Here is a 23,254-nt window from a genome sequence, read left to right as displayed (position 1 = left end):
TAGACGTTGTGCCGCAAGCGTTGGTATGGCATTCTTCGGTCCTAATATCCGTTCCAAGTGCTTGTGATCCGGCAAGATTGTAAAGAATCTCCCATACAGATACTTGTGGAACCGCTTCAATCCAAACATCATTAGCAATGCTTCAATATCAAGCTGTGCATAACATTTCTCATGCTTGTGGAGACTCCTTGATGCATAAGCATTTGTTCGTCGTGAACAGTCGTCAAATACATGCATAATTACTGCACCTAGATCGTATGGTAAAGCATCTGCTGCTAGTTCAAATGGCAACTTGGTATCGTAGTGTACAAGCAACTTATCTGATAAGAGTGTTGAATGCTGTTGTACAAGCTTCCGTCCACTCCCACGGTTTGCTGCCAAGTAGCTCATTCAGTGGATAAACTACGGTCGATAGATGAGGAACAAACTGCGCTTGGAAATTCACCATGCCCAAGAACGATCTTAGCTCTGTTTTATTCGGCGGTACTGGTGCCTCCTTTGATGACTTTGATCTTTTCATCAGTCACCTGAATGACTTTCGCAGATATCCTCCCACCCATGTACTCTGTCTGCCATGAACACACACTTCTCCGGTTTCACTCGCAGACCGTACTTCTGAAATCGCTGGAACACTTTTTTCTACGTTGCGAAGATGTTCTGTGCCGTCATTGCCAGACACTAGCACATCATCCATTATGGCACAGACTTAATCAAGATCTCCAAGCACTTGTTCAATGAAGCGTTGCCAAATCGCTGGCCTTGAAGATATTCCAATCGGTAATCGTGTGTACTGAAATAGGCCTCTCTGCGTATTTATCGCAACAAGTTCTTGTGATTTGTCATCCAATAACATTTGCTGATATGCACACTTCAGATCAACCTTGGAGAACTTATGACCTCCTGTCATCTTGCTGAAAACCTCCTCATGTGTTGGCATTGGAAATTCATTCATTTGTTGACTGAAACCTAAGTGCACAATCGCACATTTCCGTCACCCTTCGGTACACAAACTAGTGGTGCATCCCAATCGCTGAAATCCACCGGAAAAATAATGCCTTCGCATTGCATTCGTTGTAACTCTTTGTCAACAGCTGGACATAGTGCAAAACGTACAGAGCGAGCCTTGTGAAAAATAGGAACACACATCACGTACACAAACCCATCTCAATATGTGACTTGACCTTGACCGTGGTGACGTTTGAGAAATAGCGAAATTTTAGCCTCCATTTTCCCCCTCCCCTCAAGATGTGGGTGATAGCGGATATTTGTAATGAGCGAATTGTGTGTACAACGTAGGGAACGAATGGTTTAATCAAAGATCGAGCAAAATTATCAATAATATTATCATCTTATCCTATGTTTTCAAAAATGCTGATAAATTCATCTGATTCTTTAATTCTTTTGAGGAGTGTATATTTTGGAATGACTTTTTGTCCTCTGTATACTTCCATAGGGACATATTGCGGGTCCTCAATTAGGGTAATGGTGTTCAAGTACACCTTGACAGATAAAATATTCGAGTTCAGCATCGGGTGTTAATAAAAAATAATTTGGTTGCCAGCTTGCAAAAGTATTTCCAAAATTGAACCAGTATATATGTTTTGGATGTAGCATTGATTATTTTTGTAGGAAACACTGTTTATATATTTTAGTCGTGAGCGATAATAACAGCTAATCTCAACTGATATTTTGAAATATTCACAATATTTCTATATTCATAAAGGTATTTTATTATTATTTATTTATTTATTATATATATTTTTTTTTATATTTTATTATTTTTAATCATAATTTATATAGCCCCGATGATAATTGTTTAAATGTGGTATTTGTTTTTAAAACTTATTTTCTCTCAGCTACAAAACAAAAGCTTGGGTAGACCTTGTCAACGTTAATCCGCATGATGGTCGAGGATGGAAAGTGTTTGCCGAGATTGATCTCAACCAAGAGCGAAACGGGGTGCCGAATTCTTCACCCATTTCATCGCCAATACCCGTACAACTTTATCACAAGGGATGTGACTTCTGGTTTGAAATACCAGGTAGGTTTGCAACGTCATGTTTAGGCCCTATTTTATTGCACTTTATAATTAAATTTCCTTGTTCATTCAATGGAGGAGTGGCAGTAATCAATGGTGATTCCGATGGTGATGCATTGGCTCTAGCAAACTACTTTGGTATTAACTTTTACGGGAGACGGTCAGTAATGAAAATTGTTTTGTGAACCCATATATGGATTATTTTTAAGCCATTTCTCTATGATCACATAAAAATTGTAACTTTGTCTTCCAAACAAACATATAAAAATGATATCGCACACTTGATTACGTAACAGCATTTGCATGAAAACAATGGTTTACAGTCACTGGCTGAAAATGGGAACATTTATTTTGGGAAATAAGATGCTGAAATGAGGTATTGTTGTATTGTTTACATTTGTTCACGAATTAAAGTATGAAGAGTGATTCTTTTTGGAATAGTAGTAGAACACAAACTTCCAACTCATAAAACTACCTTTGTCGAGCTGTTAAGGTGTTATTTTATTTATAATGTAGGTCCCTACAATGAGTTATAAGAAAGAATTTGTGCAGAGAAAGGAAAAGAAAGGAATGAAGGAAAGAAAATAATAATATTAATTATAATAAAACCTTTATGCATTACGTAATTGGCAATAATTTCCAATAATGTCAGCGCTCTAATCGGAAACAACAGATGAATAGATGCTACAGTCGTTGTCGTTGACCACCATCACCGCCACCACACCTACAACATCATTGTTATGTTATCTTTATTTCATTTACAGTTACCGACCCTGATAATGATAAATATCGTTGCCGAAATAGTAAGTACGACGATACAGAGTGTTATAGAGAAAACGCTAGACAAGGACAGAGTGTGTGTGGAAAGCTAAATCATATACACGTATATGTAAGTATAAAATAACCCTTGACTATTTAAATCGGGGAAGAAAATATCACAGGGGGAAGGTAGCAATACAGACAAATTTGTCATAAATATTTACTGTGTATGTGCTAAAGAATATTGAAAAGCACTTTTTACAAAACCACCGTAACTGACTTCAAATCTCCGACAATTTTTAAATCATTTTCAGGAAAATTGTACATTACATTTCGATACACATGGTCCTGCAGGTAACTATGCAGTACGAGTAGTGATTGAGGATCTCGATGAAAATGACCAGCCTAAAAGTAGGGTATCCTTATCATTTCTGCTGAACGTGAGCCCTAATAGCAAAACGTGCGACAAACCCCGAATAGTAGCACCAGGCAAGAGCTGTACAACTATTCCAGTTAATGAGCAATATGAAATGACGATTGTAGCTGAGGCTGCCACAGCAGAACTACCGTAAGTATAATGTTGAAATTTGTAGTCGGTACCATGCGATTAAGCGGGTACTACAATCCTGGCCAATTTTGTGCCTATTTTTGCATTTTTCTCAAAAATTATAGCGCATTGGTGACAAGTAAGATATGTATATTATAGGGGCAAGGACTACAACTACTGCACTGAAAATTTAGCAATTCAAGGCAGTTATTGATTTGGTTGAACAAATTCATCAGGATCGGTAGAGTAAAGTCAATCAAAAGGTTCTTATTTCTGATCCAATAAATTGCACTTACAGTGTACGCTCTGATAAACACTCGGTTATCTTTATCAACACTGAATCAGTTAGCAACCTGGACAACCGATTCTTTTGTTTAGCAAGGCTCACTCAGTCATTTAATGTGGCAATACAAACGATCGAATTTGGTGTTGAAACGAGCTAAATTTTGAGTTACACCTTTTCAATGTAAAATTAATTTTCTCGGCCAAATGAAATGCAATCATTTTCATTTTTTCAGTAAATGTCAGGTCAAATTGTAGTGCTTGATACTTATTTTTTTTTTTCAAATCCTAGTGTTAAACTTAGGCGTGAAATTCAGTAATTTCGTGTAAGATTTTCGAATTTGATAGGCTTAAACTCTGCCCGCGAGCCTTTTCTTGGATCAACCTTTTAGCTTTTCAAAGTAATATAGTTCGCTAATGAAGGACTTTCCCAACTTTCTAACGCACATCACCGTGAGCGATATATCATAGTTTTGTCAGAATTTACGTTTTGATTTCACCATTTTTTCACCGGCTGAAATTTTTCAAAATCAACGCGTGAAATATAAGGCTAATAATACTAGCATTGTGGATCGATATCCCTGGGTTTAATAGGAATACCGGCATGATACAGTGTTGTCAGAACTTCAATATAGCAACGAAATTCCCAGGCCTAATAGCGCTCCTATACTGATCATGTTTATAGCACGATGAGGATATTTCATCATCACGTGAGTGATTCGGACCAATTTGTTGAAATTTGCTTCTCCTCAAAACAACTTTGCCCGAAGGCTTACATGCAATTGAGCAATATTTTAAACAAAACTTTCTTTTACAAAACATTATATTACGTTGTATGTTTTATGATCAAGCAAACTGTTTGGAACACACTTCCAAAGAAATAACCTTCGTAACGCCCCGGCGTAACGCCCCAGACTTTCGTTATTTAAACGCCAGAAATAGATTGTCCTTATAAGAACCATCAGAGATTGTGGCTTATAAGAACCGTTCATTATCATTGTTAACTTAAACAGGTTTTTGTTTTTAAACATCTTTATAAATTGATTGTTTTTATGTTTGTTTGTAAATTTCGTGCTTTACGCGCTTTGAGTTCCTCATCAGAGATTGTGCCTTATAAGAACCATTCATTTTCATTGTTAACTTAAACAGGTGTTTGTTTTAAACAAAAACCTGTTCAAGCAATTATTTAAAATTGCTTGCCTAAAAACAGAATAACTTGGATGTTAATACTTGACGTAGTGTTTCAATTGTCATGAAGGTGACTGGGTATGGTGCCTTTTGTTTGTGTTTGTTTGAAACTGCTTTTGGAAACCCACCGAAAGTCATAGGCCCTAATGAAGCAGCCAAAACAATACCAGGTTAAACATGGAAGTTTATAAAACTTATTAAATAACCTTAAGGAAAAAAAAAAACATTTGTGGCAACAATAAGCCTTGCATTGAAAGTCATGGTTAAAGTGTGTTGATTACCACACCAAAGTTTCCCTACATACACCCCCACTACCCACCTCACACACCTCTGCACCCACCCCACCCTATAGGCCTACATGTACATGATATTACATAATAATATATAGCATATCTATACATTTAGGTATAGCGCTTAATTATGACAAATATGGTTAGGCCTATATATAGGCATACATGTCAAATTAAAAACAAACCCGAACACTGATGAATCTCTACAGAAACCCGAACACAAGTCTGAAGGGTGTAATGAAAATGGCAACCCGCGATTGGACCGTGGATTTTCATGAACCTCAAGCGTGCGTCTCTTAATACGGACTATCCTAGGTAAACAAACACACAGACAGACAAAATGGTTTTCATAATCATGGAATCCATATAAATTGAAATTGCAGGCTATCACGGGAGCAAATTTTTAAAATTCACCTCATTTACCAATTGGGGATTTGGGCTACCAAATCGCTAGTCGGGCAATCTTCATGATCTTTGCTTTTCAATGGAAAATTGCCCTGGATGACAACAATGAAAATATCGACTATTTCGGCTGGTTGCGCACGAGATAAAAGCACCGAGTTTGACATTTTCAGAGCATGAAGGGAAAAAGGGTAAAATAAAAACGGAAATTCTGACAAAACTATAATATATAGACCCACACGATGTGCTTTACAGAGGTGGGAAATATCTTTCTTTAGCAAACTATATTAGTTTGAGACGCTAAAAATCAATTCCGTAAAAAGCTCGCAGGCGAACTCAAGGCCTATAAAAATCAAAAATATCACACTAAAAGATACAATTTGATGCTTAATTTTAACACCAGGATTTTAAAAAAAATGTATCCAAGCACCAAGTTTTTAACTGACATTACAGAAGAAAAAAAATATTGCTTTATATTTGACCGAGAAAATTAATTTCATAGCAAAAAGGTGTATCTCTGAATTGTGCTGATTTTAACATGTATCGATCGACTTTTAGCGCGACTAAGCATTTCTAAAGAATCGGTTGTCCAGGTAGGTGACTGGAATGAAGACTGCTACTGTGAACTGGTCATCCAATCACCTATTGATTTCTTGGTGATTGACTTGTTGACTGTGTTGCCAGTTGATTTTTTTCCTGTTGGATGTTTTGATGGATTTTTTCCAGGATGTAGCAGTTCATCAAAAATCTGAGAAAGCTGATATTGACCTAAATCTCTGTTGATGGTGGCGCCCCTTCTCTTCCTGATCTCTATAGCCTCCTTGACCCAACGTTTATATCTGTCTTGCTCTGTGCCTATCACCTCTGCCTCCCCCCAACCGATGACATGGTTCCTCTCTGCAACATGATCTGTGATTGCCGATTTATGGATGGTTGTAAGCGATTCTTTCCTGCTTGCTCTGGTGACTGTTTTTCCAAGTTCTTTTTCTGCTTCCGCGCGGTGCTCATCTAGTCGAGTACCAAATTTCCTTCCCGTCTCTCCCACGTATGAGAGATCGCAGTTCAAGCAAGGAATGTTGTATATGGCTTGAGTTGTATTAAGCGGCTTGCGTTTATCCTTCGGGTGCACCAGCTGTTTCCTAAGGGTGCTGTGTGGACGCATAGCAGTAGAGATGTTGTAGGATTTCATGACTCTCGACACTCTTTCACTGACGCCTTTGACATATGGCAGGACAACCATCCCTTTGCTCTTTGTTTGTTCTTCTGTACTCTTGGTGGATTTCTGGTCTTTCATCCGTTTAAATGTCCAATCAGGATAACCACATACTTTCAGCGCTTCCTGGACCGTCTCTTCTTCTGCGATCTTATCTTCCTCTTCGGTTATAATGCTATCTTTCCTGTCAAACAGAGTTCTTATGACACCCATTTTTTGGTGCAGTGGGTGGTGGGACTGGAAACTCAGGTACTGGTCGTATGGGTTGGCTTGCGGTAAACGAGAAGCTTAACCGTACCGTCTTCCTTTCTGACTATAACATATTAAAAGTTGAAGATATGTACACACTGGAATTAGGTACATTCATGTACAGGCACTCTATAAATGAGCTGCCCTGTTCATTTGATAATTATTTTACCAAACGTTCTGACATACATAACTACAAGACACGATATGTAAATGACCTAAATCTAACCAAAAATAAGAAAGTCTTTTCTGATCATGCCATACGTACAAGAGGTCCCATTCTTTGGAATTCTTTAGATAAAAATCTGAAAGCTTCAAAATCTGTTAAACATTTCCGCAATGAATCAATTCAAAACAAAACTGATCTCTATATATAATTAATCTTTTCCGTGAGCACCCCCCCCTTGTCTTTTGGTTATGTTATGTAATGTTGATTTATTTTGTTAATTTCATTTGATTTCAGGGAAAGGCTAACTTTCAGACCTTTTTGGTCTTCCAGCCTTTTCCTCCATATGTACCGTGTTTATATATTATTTTGTATGTAATGTCTTTGATTTTTATGGAAATAAAATATGAATATGAATGAATGAATATGAATATGAATATGAATATGAATATGAATATGAATATGAATATGAGGGTATCCAGAAATGGGATGGTTCCTTCCGACTCTTCCTCATAGGTGAACTTTATAGAGTCTGATTTATCAGTTTTGTTGATGTGGTCTGTTAGCTGTTGTACCGTGTTTCTCTTCACCACCTCGAGGATGTCATCAACATATCATAGCCACAATTTTGGCTTACAATCCAGGGGAGCCGTAGTAATAGCTTGTTGCACTAGAGCTTCCATAAAGATATTAGCCGCAATCGGTGATACTGGGCTTCCCATCGCGGTCCCAAACAACTGACGGTAAATCTTCCCTCTGAAGGTGAAATAGGTGGTGGTCAGAATAAAATCCAGAAGTTTCACCACATCCTCACTAGTCAAGTTGAAACCTGTTTCTTTGTTGTAAACTCTCAACAAGCTTTCTCTTTCCAGTCTGTGTTTCACTATGTCCAGAACATGGTCGATAGGAGTGTTTATAAACAAACTGACATTATCATGAGAATTGAGTATCTCGTCTTCTTCAATGACCAACTCAGCCAGTTCTTCTGCTAGATGCTTTGAATTTTTCACATGACGCTGTGTATTTACAACCAAACCACCCAAGATATCAGCCAGCCATCTAGAAGTGCTGTACCCAATGGTCGCCGTATAATCCACAATAGGACGTAGCGAGGTGTTAGGCTTATGTATTTTGGGGGTACAATACAACCTAGGCACATTCTCGGCCGTCGGGTAAAGATCTAGAGTTATTGATTTATTGATCAAATACTGGTTTTCCCTCATTTTTGACTGTAACTCCACAACTGTTGTCTGTTTTGAAATAAAATTTCCAGTGCAGTAGTTGTAGTCCTTGCCCCTATAATATACATATCTTACTTGTCACCAATGCACTATGATTTTTGAGAAAAATGCAAAAATAGGCACAAAATTGGACAGGGGTGTAGTACCCCTTAAATCGTATGCGACTTTAATATCCAGTTGTTTTTCAACATACTGGTGCCCATTAGCGCAAGAGGGGGGGCAAGTCCCCTCCCCCCCCCGGATTGACTCCCATGCTGCTGCCTGTATAATATACTCTAACGTCTTGTCTTGTGTGCGTGTTACCATTGCGACAGACGCGGATGCTAACTTCACTCAGTGTCCTCTGTAGCGGTTACAATATTTTCCAAAGTCTTTCAACGCAGACGAGGGCGATGAGGCGAACTACAAACCCCGAACAAAGCGGATGACTTGAGCAGAAAGAACAGCAGAAGGATAGAGACCGTAGTGGGCCCGATAAAAACCAACACACAGATACCGTGGGCCCGTAAGAAGGAGAGAGACCTCTGGTGTGCATGTAAAAACTGAGAAGCAAATAAAAGAGACCTTAGTTGGCCCATATAACAAAACAAAGACTAATTACTACGTATCTATTTTTGCTTTTTAACGCGCCCCATTTTCTTTGTTTTTACAGGCCTTTTAAAAGCTATTAATGGATGTGGAATGAGCGTTTCGACAGTATTTTTTGTGGGACATGAGCGCACATCAGACATATCGAACTGCATTCTGAATACAAAGAAAGTCCTTCTGATATCAAATAATTTTCATTTTTTGAAATTCGCGATACAACACAAATTTTATGACAAATTATTAAAATTTGACATTTTTAAAATTTTTGATATATAACAGTCCTCGAAGTAAACTTTAAAAATCTAATGATATGTACTTAAAGCGTATGTAGCTGGGAGAAAAGACGACGATCAATTGAAAATTTTGACCTTTCATATTGAAGATATACATTTGTTCACAAAAAAGACCTATTTTTTTTGGTGTTTTGGGGGAAAAATCCATATCTTCAATACAAAAGGCCAAATTTTTCAATTGATCGTCGGCTTTTCATCCCAGCTACAAACACTTTAAGTACATATCATTAGATTTATAAAATTTACTTTGAGGACTGTTAAATATCAAAAATATCAATTTTTGATTATTTACCATAAAATGTATATTACATTGCAAATTTCAAAAAATCACAATTATTTGATATCAGAAGGACATTCTTCGTATTTAGAATGCAATTCGATATCTCTGGTGTGCTCTCATCACCAACAAGAAATACTGTTTAAACGCTCATACCCCATCCCTTAAGGTATGCTTTCTTTACTCTTTTACGGGCCACTAAGACCCAGGGCCCGGGGATAATGCACCCCCTTAACTCCCCCCTTCTTTTTCGGCGGCACTGGATTCACAGATTTTAACGAAAAAAGTTACGTAGGCATGTATGGTAGCAATGTCGAATCCGAGTGCTTCAAATGTCATGTATGTTTGCAAAGTATGCAAAGTCTTTAAAATTATCGGAACCGGCAATATGTTGCAACCAAAATTATCGTGGGTTCAGAACCAGAAAGCCGTAACTCACTATGACCAGCTCTCATAAAATGGGCATAAAGTTTAGCTGAGTTTGGTCTTCGAAAATTCATTATTTTCTTTACAATGTCTTTTGATTTGTATTGAATTTTGTTATGATTAATGCTCATGTTGTGGGAGCAAGTGATTATAAGTTATAATCGTTATATATAGCATTGTGGGATATTATTATTTGTATATTTTTGTCGTATTTCTTACAGGATTGATCGAATAGATACTAATAAACCGCATGGCATGAGTAGCTCGACCTTACGTAATGTGGATGGGTATCCATTGCGAAAATCGAAGACCCTTAAATGGACTCCAAGAACTGAACAAATCGGTACTACCGTTGGATTCGGTGCTGTTGATAGCGGTGGGTAAGTTGACATAAGTAGTATCAATGACATAGGACAAAAGTCATTTATGTGGAGGTGCTGCTAGCCATTACTTGGAACAAAAACCTATTTCTTATGCTCTTATTAAACCGTATGGAATGTATGATGCACTGCGTGTTGTGAAAACGTTATTTTCGACGTTGATTTTCGGACGTGGATATAACGTCATTATGACGTTGTTTCGACGTCAAGTTGAGAACGTATACGTATACGTTGTTACAACGGTTGACCGGAGTTAATAGAGACATTTTAATGATACGTTCACAATCTGACGTCGAAATAACGTCATAATGACGTTATATCAACGTCCAAAAATCAACTTTTAAAATAACATTGTCATAACACGAGCTCACAAATTTTAACGTATTTACAACGTAAATGACAACCTTAGTACAACATCAGCGAACGTCATGAAAACGTAGTGTGTTGGCTGGGTGCACTTATTATTGTTAATTAGAGGTTTATGACTGATAATCGATCAATAAACTGTCTAGAAAGTATGTATAATTCATAACCTCATTAATAAACGCGATTAGTGCGATCCAATCACATTTAGTTATTCGTGAAAACGCGAACGCAAATCGAGGTCATTAATATCTATTCATAACCTCATTAATATACGCGGTCACTAATAAACATTCACAACCTCATTAATAAACGCGATGCGTGCGATCCAATCATATTTTATTATTTGCGAAAACGCGAACGCAAATTGAGGTCATTAATATCTCACAATTGACCGCAAAATGCGTAATTGTGCCAATGCCGCACACAATTGACCGGCGTTTGCGTGTTGTTGTGCGTCGAACAAACTGCGCGCGCGCTGGCTGCCTTATTTGGATTGCGCGCTACCATATTTGCTTTGATTCGGTTGAACATTCAGATCTTTTGCAGCCTTAATTTGCATATGACTTTGGTTTTATTTCTTATATGCGAGTTCTTAATTTTTTCCCGTATTGTGATATTCAGCATTCTTCTTTGCATTGCACGCTGTGCTGCTAACAGTTTTTCTTCTAGGTATTTAGTTGTTGTCCACGTTTCGCAGCCGTATGTCATTGTTGGCAGCACACACTGATTGAAGACCCTCTTCCTTAATATCATTGATAGTTTTCTATCACACAGAATGTCTTTATGTCTGCCAAAGCAGCTCCAGCCAGCCTTAATTCTGATTAGTACTTCCTCTCTTGTGTTGTCTTCCAGCTTCACAGTCTGGTCAAGATATTTGTAGCTTTCTACTTTTTCTATATCATCAGTTTCAACTACAATGGGCTCATTTGTTTCGAAATTTGTCATAAATTTTGTTTTCCCTTTGTGTATTTTTAAACAGATCTTCTTGCTTTCACTGTTCAAACCATTTAGTTGAGTCTCCATGTCCTTGACTGATGTTGTTGTTAAAGCAACATCATCTGCAAATCTCAGGTCTGTCAGCCATTCTCCATCTATTATTATTCCTTGTTTCCCCTTGCCTCACTCCCCTCTTTATGTGAATATGATTTGACACATCATTGTCCAAATGGATCGTGGCTACTGCATCTGTGTAGATATCCTCTATGATGAGCACGTAGGTTTCATTGACTCATATTCTTAGGGATGCAAGAGATCTGAATGTTCAACCGAATCAAATGCCTTTTCATAGTCTATGTATCCTACACAAAGCTTTAGTTGGTTTAATGCGTGTAGATGGTCTGTTGTTGAGAAACCTGTCCGGAATCCTGCTTGTTCCCTCGGCTGGTTTTCATTTAGTATTCTTTGGATCCTGTTTTGGATTATTCTGGTAAATATCTTATAAGCATGAGAAAGCAAACTTATCGGCCGGTAATTCTTGATGTCTGCTTTATCCCCTCTTTTATGAAGTAGAATGATCTTTGCCTCTTTCCATTTCTCAGGTATCTTCTTGTCTTTTAGGATTTGATTATAGAGTTTCACCAACTGTTTGCTGATCTCCTCCCCTCCTATCTTAAAAATGTCACTTGATACGTCATCTGGTCCAGGTGCTTTATTGTCTTTCATTTGTGTTACTGCCCTTCCACTTCTCTAACTGTTACATTTGATACTTCAGTGTCATCGGTTGATTTTTTGGGTACTCTGGGTCCGCTATTTTAATCTGCTTTACTGCTGTACAGGTCTTGGTAGAATTCTGCACACACATTTTGGATTTCTTCTCTGTCTGTGGTGATGCTTCCAATCTTTTGTCTCATTTGGCTAATTCTTGTTTTCTTGCTGTTCATTTTTGTAATCTGTTTTAGTCCCTTGCCACTTTCTAGGATGGATTCAATTTGCTGCTTTTTTCTCTTTCTACTTCTTTTTCGTCCTTTCTTTCTCACTGTTTTGACTAGTTCCGAGTATTCTATCTTCTGTTTTGGTTCTATTTCTCTAAGTTCTTTCCTCTTCTTATTTAACTCTTCGATTGCCTTGTCCTCCTCCGTGGCCTGGTTGGTCTTTCTCTCTCTTGGCGCTATTTCTTCAGCTACCTCCACTATTGTATTGGATATAAGCTCATATTTGGTATCTATATCTGCATTTTCTATGTCCAAACATGCAAATCGGTTATTCAACTCCAGTTGAAAATCATTCTTCAATTCTTCCAGTTTCAGTATGTTCAACTTGTTTTCTTTTGATTTCTGATGATTTTGAGTCTTGCCAATATCCTGTCTATGTGTATCTTTGCTCTGACCATCATGTGGTCACTACCAATGTCTACACTCTTGATGATAGAACAATCCTCAACAAATCCACGCTGGCTACTTAGCATAAAGTCTATTTGGTTCTTTGTAATTCCGTGTGGACTTTCCCAGGTCCAATACCTGTTTTTATGTTTCTTGAAGTATGTGTTACCAATGATAAGACCTTGTTGCGCAGCAAACTTCCGTTCTCAATGTTCTTGTATTATACGTACATATGTTGAGTTGTGTGTGTCCAATCTTGTGACCATCATCAGTCACATAGCTTCCTATTGGCTTTAACTGTGTGACGCCATACAAAGAATTACATCTTATGTCACGACTGGGCAATCTGCAATCATCAGGTACTTGATGTTTGCGCCCCTTCTGGCCATGGGCTTTACAACCTCTTATTTCCTTGTCTTCCATAGTTTCATGAGGCGTTTTTACCATATACCGACGCGCTGGCAGGACGTGGTGTCAGTAGAGGTTTCTGTCAGGGATTCCTCACCCTTAGTCCGTCAGCCGCAAAGCCGAGATATCCAGGGTATACGCGATTGACATGCACTGAGTAGCAGTCCACGTCAATCTTCGAGGACGTGGGAGTTGGGTAATTACAGAGAGGCGATTAGAGACCGGTGATCTTATTGCCACCAGTTCCTACAACCTGATAGTAGATATAGCAAAAGCAAAGGTTGAAGTTGCGCATCATGCAATATTATACGCCGCAGTTATTAACCTCTAAACAGTGGACCCCGCTTCGTCAGCGTAAATATTAGTAACCTCCGCGCGCGCCGTGTTGTGCGTCGAACAAATTGCGAGGGCGCCGGTCGCCGTATTTGGTTTGCGCGCTATCAAATTTGCACAGATTGTGATTCGCACTTTTGTTATTGGTCATCCTTTTTTAGCCTGATCGGTTTTTGGAAAGGTAAAACGTAAAAATTGTTTAATTTTGAGGAAAATTGTGTGTTATTTTGTAAAGTGAAGAGATGAAAGTGACGGTTATGAATGAGGTTAATAACTTTGCATCGGTAATATGTCGGGCATTATCAAAAATCTAAACATTTTGCTTTGGACCTCGGTTCCTAAGGCAAAATGTTTAGTTTTTTCACAATGCCCTCCAAATAACCGATGCGCAGTTATTAACCTCTAAAAAATAACACCAAAGTATTAACCAACTGCATCAACATTCCTTTATTATTTAGAGGAGGGCGACCTTGCAGATTTTTTTTTTTGAAATGTAAAGCCGTTTTTACCCTGGTCGCTCAGCAAATCGTTTAAGCATTTCAAGTCTTAGAAAGGGACGATTCTAATTTTTATAACAGACAATGCAAAAGATTTAGGATTAACATGAAAAAGACAAAAGTCATGTTCAACCAGTTTGCCACAGAACAGTCATGGTAGGGAACACAGAAATAGAAAAGGTGGATCAATATGATTGTGTACTTAGGACAACTAATCAACATGACTCACAATCACATGGATAAAGTAAAGAGGAAGACTAAGGCTGGTTGGTGTGCATTTGGTAAACTCAACGACATCATGAGAAGCAAGATGCCAACTTGTCTGAAACGCAAGGTTTTCAATCAAAGTGTACTACCAGCCATGACCTACGGAGCTGAAATATGATCACTTACTAAGGCGATAGGAACATTCATTCATTCATCTTTTTATTCATTCATCTTTATTTCATTCAAATATAAAATATAACAGCGCAACAATTAAACACATACATTGAATGAGGAGGTTCTCGGAAGGCCGGATGGCCTGTATTAAGAACCCCTGTCCTAACAAAAAAAGTTTCAAAAACAACAACAACAACAACAACAACAACAACAAAATATACCGCAAAATGTCAAAAACACCCCCCCCCTCATTTACCCTAACAATAACCAAAAGAGCCTGTTTTGTGATCAAGAATATGCAAGAAATTACAGAGATAAATTCAATACTACATTAACTATATTACAGATAATACGATACACAATTAAATTACTTTGAGCCGTACAAGGAAATTAGATAAAATACTAAATGTAATTAAGAATAATATTATTTTCACTTTGGTTTTGAAATGCTTGATCGTCTTTATAGTCTTTATATGTTTCTCAAGTGAATTCCACTTAATTGGGCCCGCTGTTTTTAAGGTTTTATGAGCGAAATTCGTTTTAGATTTAGGAACCTGGTAATCTTCATTGTTTCTCGTGTGGTACTTGTGCAGAGTACTCCGCCTTACAAAATACTTTTGAAATGCTTCTGGAAGTTGATTGGTAAAATGTTTATACATAAAAGTACTTAATTCAAGATTATAGGTATCGTAGACATTAAGTACTTTATAGTTCTGAAAGAGAGGAGCTGAATGACTTAGGTAATGACTATTTGATACAATTCGAAGTGCCCTCTTTTGCAGCTTGAAAAGTTTATCTAAGTATGTTTTACAAGTGCTGCCCCATGCTATAATACCGTAATTAACATAAGGAAGTATCAGTGTACAATATAATGAATATAGAATATGCTCAGGTACGAAATGTTTAATTTTGTTAATGATTCCTATACCCTTAGACATGTTTTTTGCAATGTTATCGATATGATTTTTCCATGTCAGGTTCTCGTCGATTGTTACTCCAAGAAATTTTGTATTTTTAACTCTTTCCAAATTCGTATTATCCAATACAATGTTAACACTATCATTGCAAATACATGTTTTACGACTTGTACCAAGTAGCATATAATTTGTCTTGCTTGCATTTACAGACAGCTTGTTTGCTTTAAACCAATTATTGACCTCTTCTAGTTGCTTGTTAATGAGATCAAGTTTAGATATAATATCTGGGTGTGAATAGGTAATAGTAGTGTCGTCTGCAAACAAAACAAATTCTAGAACAGAGGTAGTATTTATAATATCATTAACATACAGTATGAATAGTAATGGGCCTAAAATCGACCCCTGAGGTACACCACATGAAATGCTCATATAGCTGGATTTACATGAATTGTAATATACATATTGTTTCCTATTGTACAAATAATCTGTAAACCAATTTAATACGTTTCCCCTGAACCCGTAATACTCTAACTTGTATAACAAAATGCTGTGATCAATTGTGTCGAAGGCTTTAGACAAATCTAAAAATATTCCTGCTGTAGTTTCATTATTTTCAACTGAAGTACTGATTTTATCAACTAATTCCAAAATTGCCAAATAAGTTCGATCTTTCCATCGACCATCGATGCTTGGTCGATCCTTATTATTCATGAAATCAATTAGTTTACTATTTTAATTGTGATTAAATAGTAATTTGTGCCTGTAGTGATATTGACCAATATAAATTTAGCGTTAATTCAAACTAGTTGATAATTCATTAATAACAAGCATCGAAGCAGAATCGACGATCGATCCAAAGATCGAACCAATTTGTTTTTGGTGCCTAAGAGGATGGAGCAAAAACTGAAAACTAACTGTACAGCATAGCATGGAAAGATGCATGGTGGGCTTCACCAAAAGGGATATGAAAACAGTGGCATGGATTAGGAGCCAAACAGAAGTTACAGACATAATCCACACAATTAGGATAAGTGGCATTGGGCTGCCCATCGTGGCTGGCAAAGATAGACAGAAAGAAATCAGATAGAGGGATGAGATATCAAGTTTCATAGAGATCAGATGGATGACAAAGGCAAATGACAGGAATCTTTGGTGTCAACTTAGGAAGACTTTCGCCTTGCAGTGGGCTGAATACGGTTGATGATGATGCAGTCTATGCCATAGTTGAATTTTGAAAAATTAAAATATGTTATTATTAATCATGATGAACGCATTCCGTTGAAATAAAAAATTATACTGGTCATAAATTATGGTCATAAATAGTTTATATAATTAGTGACAGTAAAAGTAAAGTACACGTAGGCCTATGTTATTGAATGCAACATATCTTGCATACTTATAATAGCTCACTTCAATACTTAACAAAAAGTGATTTTGGAATTACTAGTTTATTGATCGCGACAGCTCGAGTAAAAAGCAATGATATTTGATTGTTTGTGTACTGTGTAAGGGCCTCTATTAAGGCTACGTCTCACTGCTTTTTATTTTCTGTCTTTAAAGATTCTCCAGCGATTGGTCCAGTGTGAGTCTGAACGTAGTTGACTTCCCAGCTTTATCTCCTTCAGCTGAAGATAGTTATCCATCGAAAGGAGAAAGAGTAGGTTCTCCAAAGAGCTGGTCTGTGGCTTTTAACCGGCCGGTAAGAAACAACCACGCAAAAACAGATCAAACAAAAGCAGTTTGAGTAAAGTCTATTAATTAATTAATTAATTAATTAATTAATTAATTAATTAATTAATTAATTAATTAATTTAATTAATTAATTAATTAATTAATTAAATAATGAATGAATGAATGAATTAATTTATTTATTAATGAATGGCTCAGTAGTTCTAGGGTTAAATAATTTATTGTCATAAATCAATGATAACATAATTTAAACATTCATTGATATTGTGATATTATTTTTTTTTCAAGAATAGAAAGTTTGATTTCCAAAAACAAATTATCCGTTCACCATCATTTAGAATTTATGATAAAATTTGGAACTACTTCCAACATTTACGCACACAAAAGTCTATAAAGGTGTCTTCCCCATAAAAGACACACACCTGGTATTCACATCCAAATTGACCAATCACTAGAAACTAACAATAAAGTTTCCCACTATCCTAACCATTTTCATATTAAATTTGAAGTTTTAAGTACTTTAGTAAAATGTTGAAGCGGATAGAAAAGTTTACTAGTTGGCATGAATCACTTCAAAGTGGAACTCCGACGCCTTAAATTTTAAACATATAGATCGTTTCCCTGGCAGCAATGTCAATTTTACATGAAAAGTGCTATATTTTGTAATTTAGCCCAGATGTTTGTCTCCTTGTCTTTCCAAGATACTCCCAACAGCCTCATATAGCATTACATCTCACATGCATCTATTGCAATGCAATTTGTGCTTTTTTCAAACCTAATTTTACCACATAACAAAATATAATATTTTTTACACTCCCCTTTTATTATTGAAAAACAGATTCGACGCCCAAGTCAAACAGCATATATAAGTCTCATAAGCCAAGACGGTAGAGTCGTCGCACAAGTGAATTCAGCTGATCCATTGCAAGTCGAATTCGGAACCAGCGACATAAGCTTTGATATGCTGCCGATAAATGACTTCCCGGGAGTGAAGACGTACACTTTACACATTAGTTCTGGTGTTGCAATTGATGCAGAATATGATGATGCAAACTGTGGATTTGCTTCAACACCAGCTGAATGGAAAGTTACTATCGACGGTAAGGAGATGATTTAGCTGAAACACTTATAACATATAATAGGCCTATTATCCAGTGTCTATTCTTTATTGTACCTTACATTTAAATTTGGAAACTTTTGTTTGGAATATAAGCGATAATGACACTTGACCTGTTGTTTTTGTTCAACGTCATGATCCTCAGTCTATCAAACGTATTGGTTCTCAGTCTATTATGATCATTTCAGAAATGAAATACAATCTGAGTCCAGCCGACATTTACAGTAGTAGTAGTAGTAGTAGTAGTAGTAGTAGTAGTAGTAGTAGTAGTAGTAGTAGTAGTAGTAGTAGTAGTAGTACTACTACTACTACTACTACTACTACTACTACTACTACTACTAGTAGTACTACTACTACTAGTAGTAGTAGTAGTAGTAGTAGTACTACTACTACTACTACTACTACTACTACTACTACTACTACTACTACTACTACTACTACTACTACTACTACTACTACTAGTAAAAATAAAAGTAAAAATAACAAAGCTTCCTGTTTGAGACAAATTAATCTATTATATTTCTAACGTATTATACCCATTATTTTGCCACATTATAAGTAGAGCACATCGTTGGCACTGCGCATCCTACCGAAGTTTTGCCACCTGCCACCAAACCTCCCGTCGAGCCTCCCTTCTTCAAATGTGAGCCAGGTGATGTGGATATCCCCACTCCACCAGGAGCGGAAGATGGCGACAAATGCTTCATACATCTGAAGAAGACCAGTTTTACCGTTACGTCAGCGAATAGTATTAATGTACCATACAAGGTGTGCTGTCCGACTACCTGCAAAAGCTATAATTGAATGATGAAGGTATGTCTAATATATGGCATCCGTAAAGGTAAAAGATAAAAGTACTTTTCCAAGTAGATTGTCGGATACGTGTCGTTAGACCATCATGACTATAAAACAAACGCCTTGTCAGACAAAAGTCTTTGAACATAACATGGCTAATGTTCCAATTCAGCAAAAATGTCTAAATCCAGATCGATACTAAATTTGTCAGTACCTTTTAGCCTTAAGGCTCATTTGTAGGTATTGGGTGAGAATTAAAGAAATGGTGATTTAAAACTCAAGGAAGTAACGAAATCAAAAGTTGCACTTTTTAAATCAGTGCTACTTTTCTGGTTGTACCAGACCAGTTTTAAGGTTGTTGGATTTTTCTAAGACAGCCAATTGTCAACATTGGGCAATTTGAGAATCCAGAATACAGAATTCATACAGAAAGCATATGTTGCAAGAAAAGTAACCAAATTATTCCTCTGGTCGGAAAATGTACAACTTTTACGTAAATCTATATGAAGAGCTTATTTACAAATCCGAATACACAGATATTTCGAAGCACAGCGAGTCTAGCCTCTGACGCACTGTGTGTTTATACTTCACAGTTGAGTGCATAGCATCATAAGAGCTTTATGAGATCTAGTGGAAAATAGGCATCTGTGATTTTTTTTGTCAAAACCTCCAGTGTTCCCTTCATCCAATCAGTTTCTTTTATATCAAACGAAAGCTAACACTTCCCCCTAAAGACACTGTGTTTCATTGCGTCAACAGATAACGCAATTCAATGTTTATAGCAAGGCGACTGTGGTAAATTTGTTGAAAACGACCGATCCAAGCAAGATTTTTGACCAAAATGTAGGTTTTAAAAGTAAAAACCTCAAGTTTTCCTACAATTTATTGTTCATATACTACCTTCATTTCAATGAGCAATGGCCAATTCCCTTTAAAGTCATAATTATGAAATTTGCTGAGGAGGACGCCTTAATTTTTTTTCAAAATTCTTTTCTTTTACACAATTATATTGTACTTTATTAAAACAACATACCCTGCAAAAAGCAAGACTCTAGGTGTTGTAGTTTTGTCAAAATCCGAGATTTTGAATAAAACGCAGGAACCGTCGTTTTATTATTACGATGGATTTATTAGTCGAACACGATGTTCATAACACAGTACGTACATGGCGCGCGGGACGGTGATCTACACAACAAAGGATCGTACCATAACACGACCGAAGGTATTGGCCACATCGGCGCTGGTAGTATATTCCAATTTTCTTTAGGGATATATCTGACAGTAAAAGCTAACATTTTATGGCAAAGAAATGCTGATCTATTTTGAATGAAAATGTTATAATATGGCTTTAAATTGCAAATCGTGTACAAAAAGTTAAAATTTTCGCCTGTTTTGTCATACGGTTCATTAAACTATGACTTTGATATTAAGAGCGCTTACAAATTGATATGTAACCCTAACCAAAAACATCTAATCTAAGCTTTAGCCTTAACCCTAGCCTAATCATATCCCTAACTCTAACCCTAATGATAACCCTAACGATAAGCATAACCATTAGTATTATATCGCTTTGGGGGACTAAGGGCTATTGGGCTGTTCCTTGGTAACGTGTTGAAAAAAGTTAATGCACATTGAACCCTTTTTATAAATCTTTGCTTTACTTTACTCCTAATCTAATTAACCAGTGGTAATTCCTAACAACAAAACAGTTTCAGCAATTATGAATTTTGAATTGTGTATGGACTTTGGAAGGTTAATCGGATTGCTTAATATCATTTTTATTGATAAGTGCAATAAGCTACCTGAGGTATCCCATATTACTAGATGATATCCCATATATAATCATTGTACTGAAGAAAATTAAATGATTCGTTTATCTTCTTTGATTTATATTTTTACACAGAACCAATATCTGACCGAACTACCCATGAATCAACAACCGCGATCGTGATAATAGTTATGTTATGCTATTTCGTGTCTACTACAGGTCTTTGCTAAATAAGAAGTATGAAAAAATCTTTCTTGCATCAACTATTTCTGCAGCTTTAAATTCGGAGAGGTTATATTTTTGTTCCACAAGATAATCCATATTTCATTAAGGGCTGGGGTATGAACGTTTGGACAGTATTTATTTTGGGACATTAGAGCACATCAGACATATCGAATTGCATTCTGAATACGAAGAATGTCATTCTGATATCAAATAATTTTGAATTTTGAGATTCGCAATTTAATACACATTTTATGGCAAATCATTAAAAATTTATATTTTTGATATTTAACAGTACTTGAAGTAAACTTTATAAATCTGATGATTTATACTTAAAGTGTATGTAGGTGGGTTGAAAAGCCGACGATCAATTGAAAATTTTGACCTTTCGTATTGAAGATATTGATTTTTTTTCCCAAAACACCAAAAAAATTAGGTCTTTGGGGAAAAAAAATATCTTCAATATGAAAGGTCAAAATCTTCAATTGATCGTCGGCTTTTCCTCCCAGCTACATACACTTTAAGAATATGTCATTAGATTTATATAATTTACTTCGAGAACTGTTATATATCAAAAATTCGAAAAATATCAAATTTTTATAATTTGTCATAAAATTTGTATTATATTGTAATTTTCAAAAAAAGAAAAATATTTGATATCAGAAAGACATGCTTCGTATTCAGAATGCAATTTGATAGGTCTGAGGTGCTCTCATGTGCCACAAAAAATACTGTCGAAACGCAATAAACGCTCATTTTAGATCCCTTAACAAACGAATAAAACCAAAAACGTTATTGTTTTAAAAAATAATAGGAGTAACCTGGTAATGTTATTTCAATGCCTAAGAAGCATAATAACCATACTCGACAAAAGTATCATAACAAAAGACAATCTGTGTAAAGTGTGCTGAGGCTTGTGGATCAACGTCTAGGCGCTGTGCATGTGCGTAGCGCACTATAAATCACTGCGCTTTTTTAATGGAAATTTCTGGTATACTATTGTCTGTGTCTCTATTTAATATGCTCAGTGTTTTTCAACTTTTGATGTCGTTGCTTTCATCTACATTGTACCGTATCGACTGGATCGCATGTGCTACACTGGTATCTCTGGCGCAACCGGATACCGATAGCGTATTGGTGTCCGTTAGATGCCGCGGATAGCACAGCGTTTTTTTGTTTAGAAAACACGAACAAATATTATTTTGTTTTATTCACTTTTTAGACAATTTCTCAATAATTGCATAAACATTTATTTGTCCAATTCAAAAACTAATAGGAATAACAATGCAACTTAGAGTTAAGGCATGCAATACATTAGTTCGTATTTTCATCTCTCACAATGCATATTGCTTCCTCAAGAAACCAAGAGCCACAAGAACATTCAAGAATTTGAGTTAACAAATAAAAATCACATAAAACTGCTTTAAACCTTTTAACCTGTATTTAAGATATTATTCAAATATGGAATTTACTATCATATTGTATTACACGTGTAACATGTAGCTTATGTTGCAAGATCAATGTTATTTATCTTAGCAAGACAATACTATCTATATAGATGTTTTAAGGTTTGAATAAATTATTTCTGAAGCATTATTTGTGATTTTTGAGTGATTTTTCATTACCTCTATCCTCTTATTAGGGTATGGTTTAATAGATAGCCACGAAAAAAGAAACTTATTTCAAAAATTTAGTTGATTCAGACATAGAATTGAATTTGTGAGATGTGCGAGTGTTATTCAAAAAGTTCTGCCTCAACCCCCATTAATATTATACGAGTAATCTCCACAATTTGTGTATATCTGGTGAATGAGTAAAAGATGAGTGTCATATTGCAGATTTAGTGCAGTTAAAGTAACCCTATAAAATACCATTTGGTCAACTAAGATGGTTTGATATGAAGAAATACATTAAATATGATGTGAAATGTCAAAAAAACAGTTTTCTCGAAACCACAAACCACTGCATTTTTGAAGGTGAAGACGATCACTTTATGGTTCTTCTTAAAAAAAGACCTAACAGACATTTGTGCAAAATTAAGCAATATTGGTAGAAATGCCAGAATGCAGGCATTAACATGGTATTAAAACAGCAATGGAGAATATCC

The 23,254-nt window shown here is 36.3% G+C and overlaps 1 protein-coding gene across 1 annotated transcript in view; it reads left to right on the top strand.

The window, feature by feature from the left end:
* LOC140145840 (uncharacterized) overlaps positions 1-21,256 on the top strand; it is a 43,682-nt gene extending 22,426 nt beyond the window's left edge. Inside the window, exons 5-12 of the mRNA XM_072167525.1 lie at positions 1,857-2,041; positions 2,803-2,927; positions 3,112-3,365; positions 10,178-10,336; positions 17,117-17,255; positions 18,084-18,345; positions 18,925-19,175; positions 21,061-21,256. Coding sequence (XP_072023626.1) covers positions 1,857-2,041; positions 2,803-2,927; positions 3,112-3,365; positions 10,178-10,336; positions 17,117-17,255; positions 18,084-18,345; positions 18,925-19,166 — 1,366 coding nt within the window. The 3' untranslated portion in view covers positions 19,167-19,175; positions 21,061-21,256. The remainder of the gene's footprint in view (positions 1-1,856; positions 2,042-2,802; positions 2,928-3,111; positions 3,366-10,177; positions 10,337-17,116; positions 17,256-18,083; positions 18,346-18,924; positions 19,176-21,060) is intronic.
* Positions 21,257-23,254: the final 1,998 nt, after the last annotated feature.

This window comes from Amphiura filiformis, chromosome 2 (genome assembly GCF_039555335.1).
Source record: "Amphiura filiformis chromosome 2, Afil_fr2py, whole genome shotgun sequence".
Lineage (NCBI taxonomy): Eukaryota > Metazoa > Echinodermata > Ophiuroidea > Amphilepidida > Amphiuridae > Amphiura > Amphiura filiformis.
Note: the sequence above shows the minus strand (reverse complement) of the source record. Positions and strands in the feature narration are given on the sequence as shown.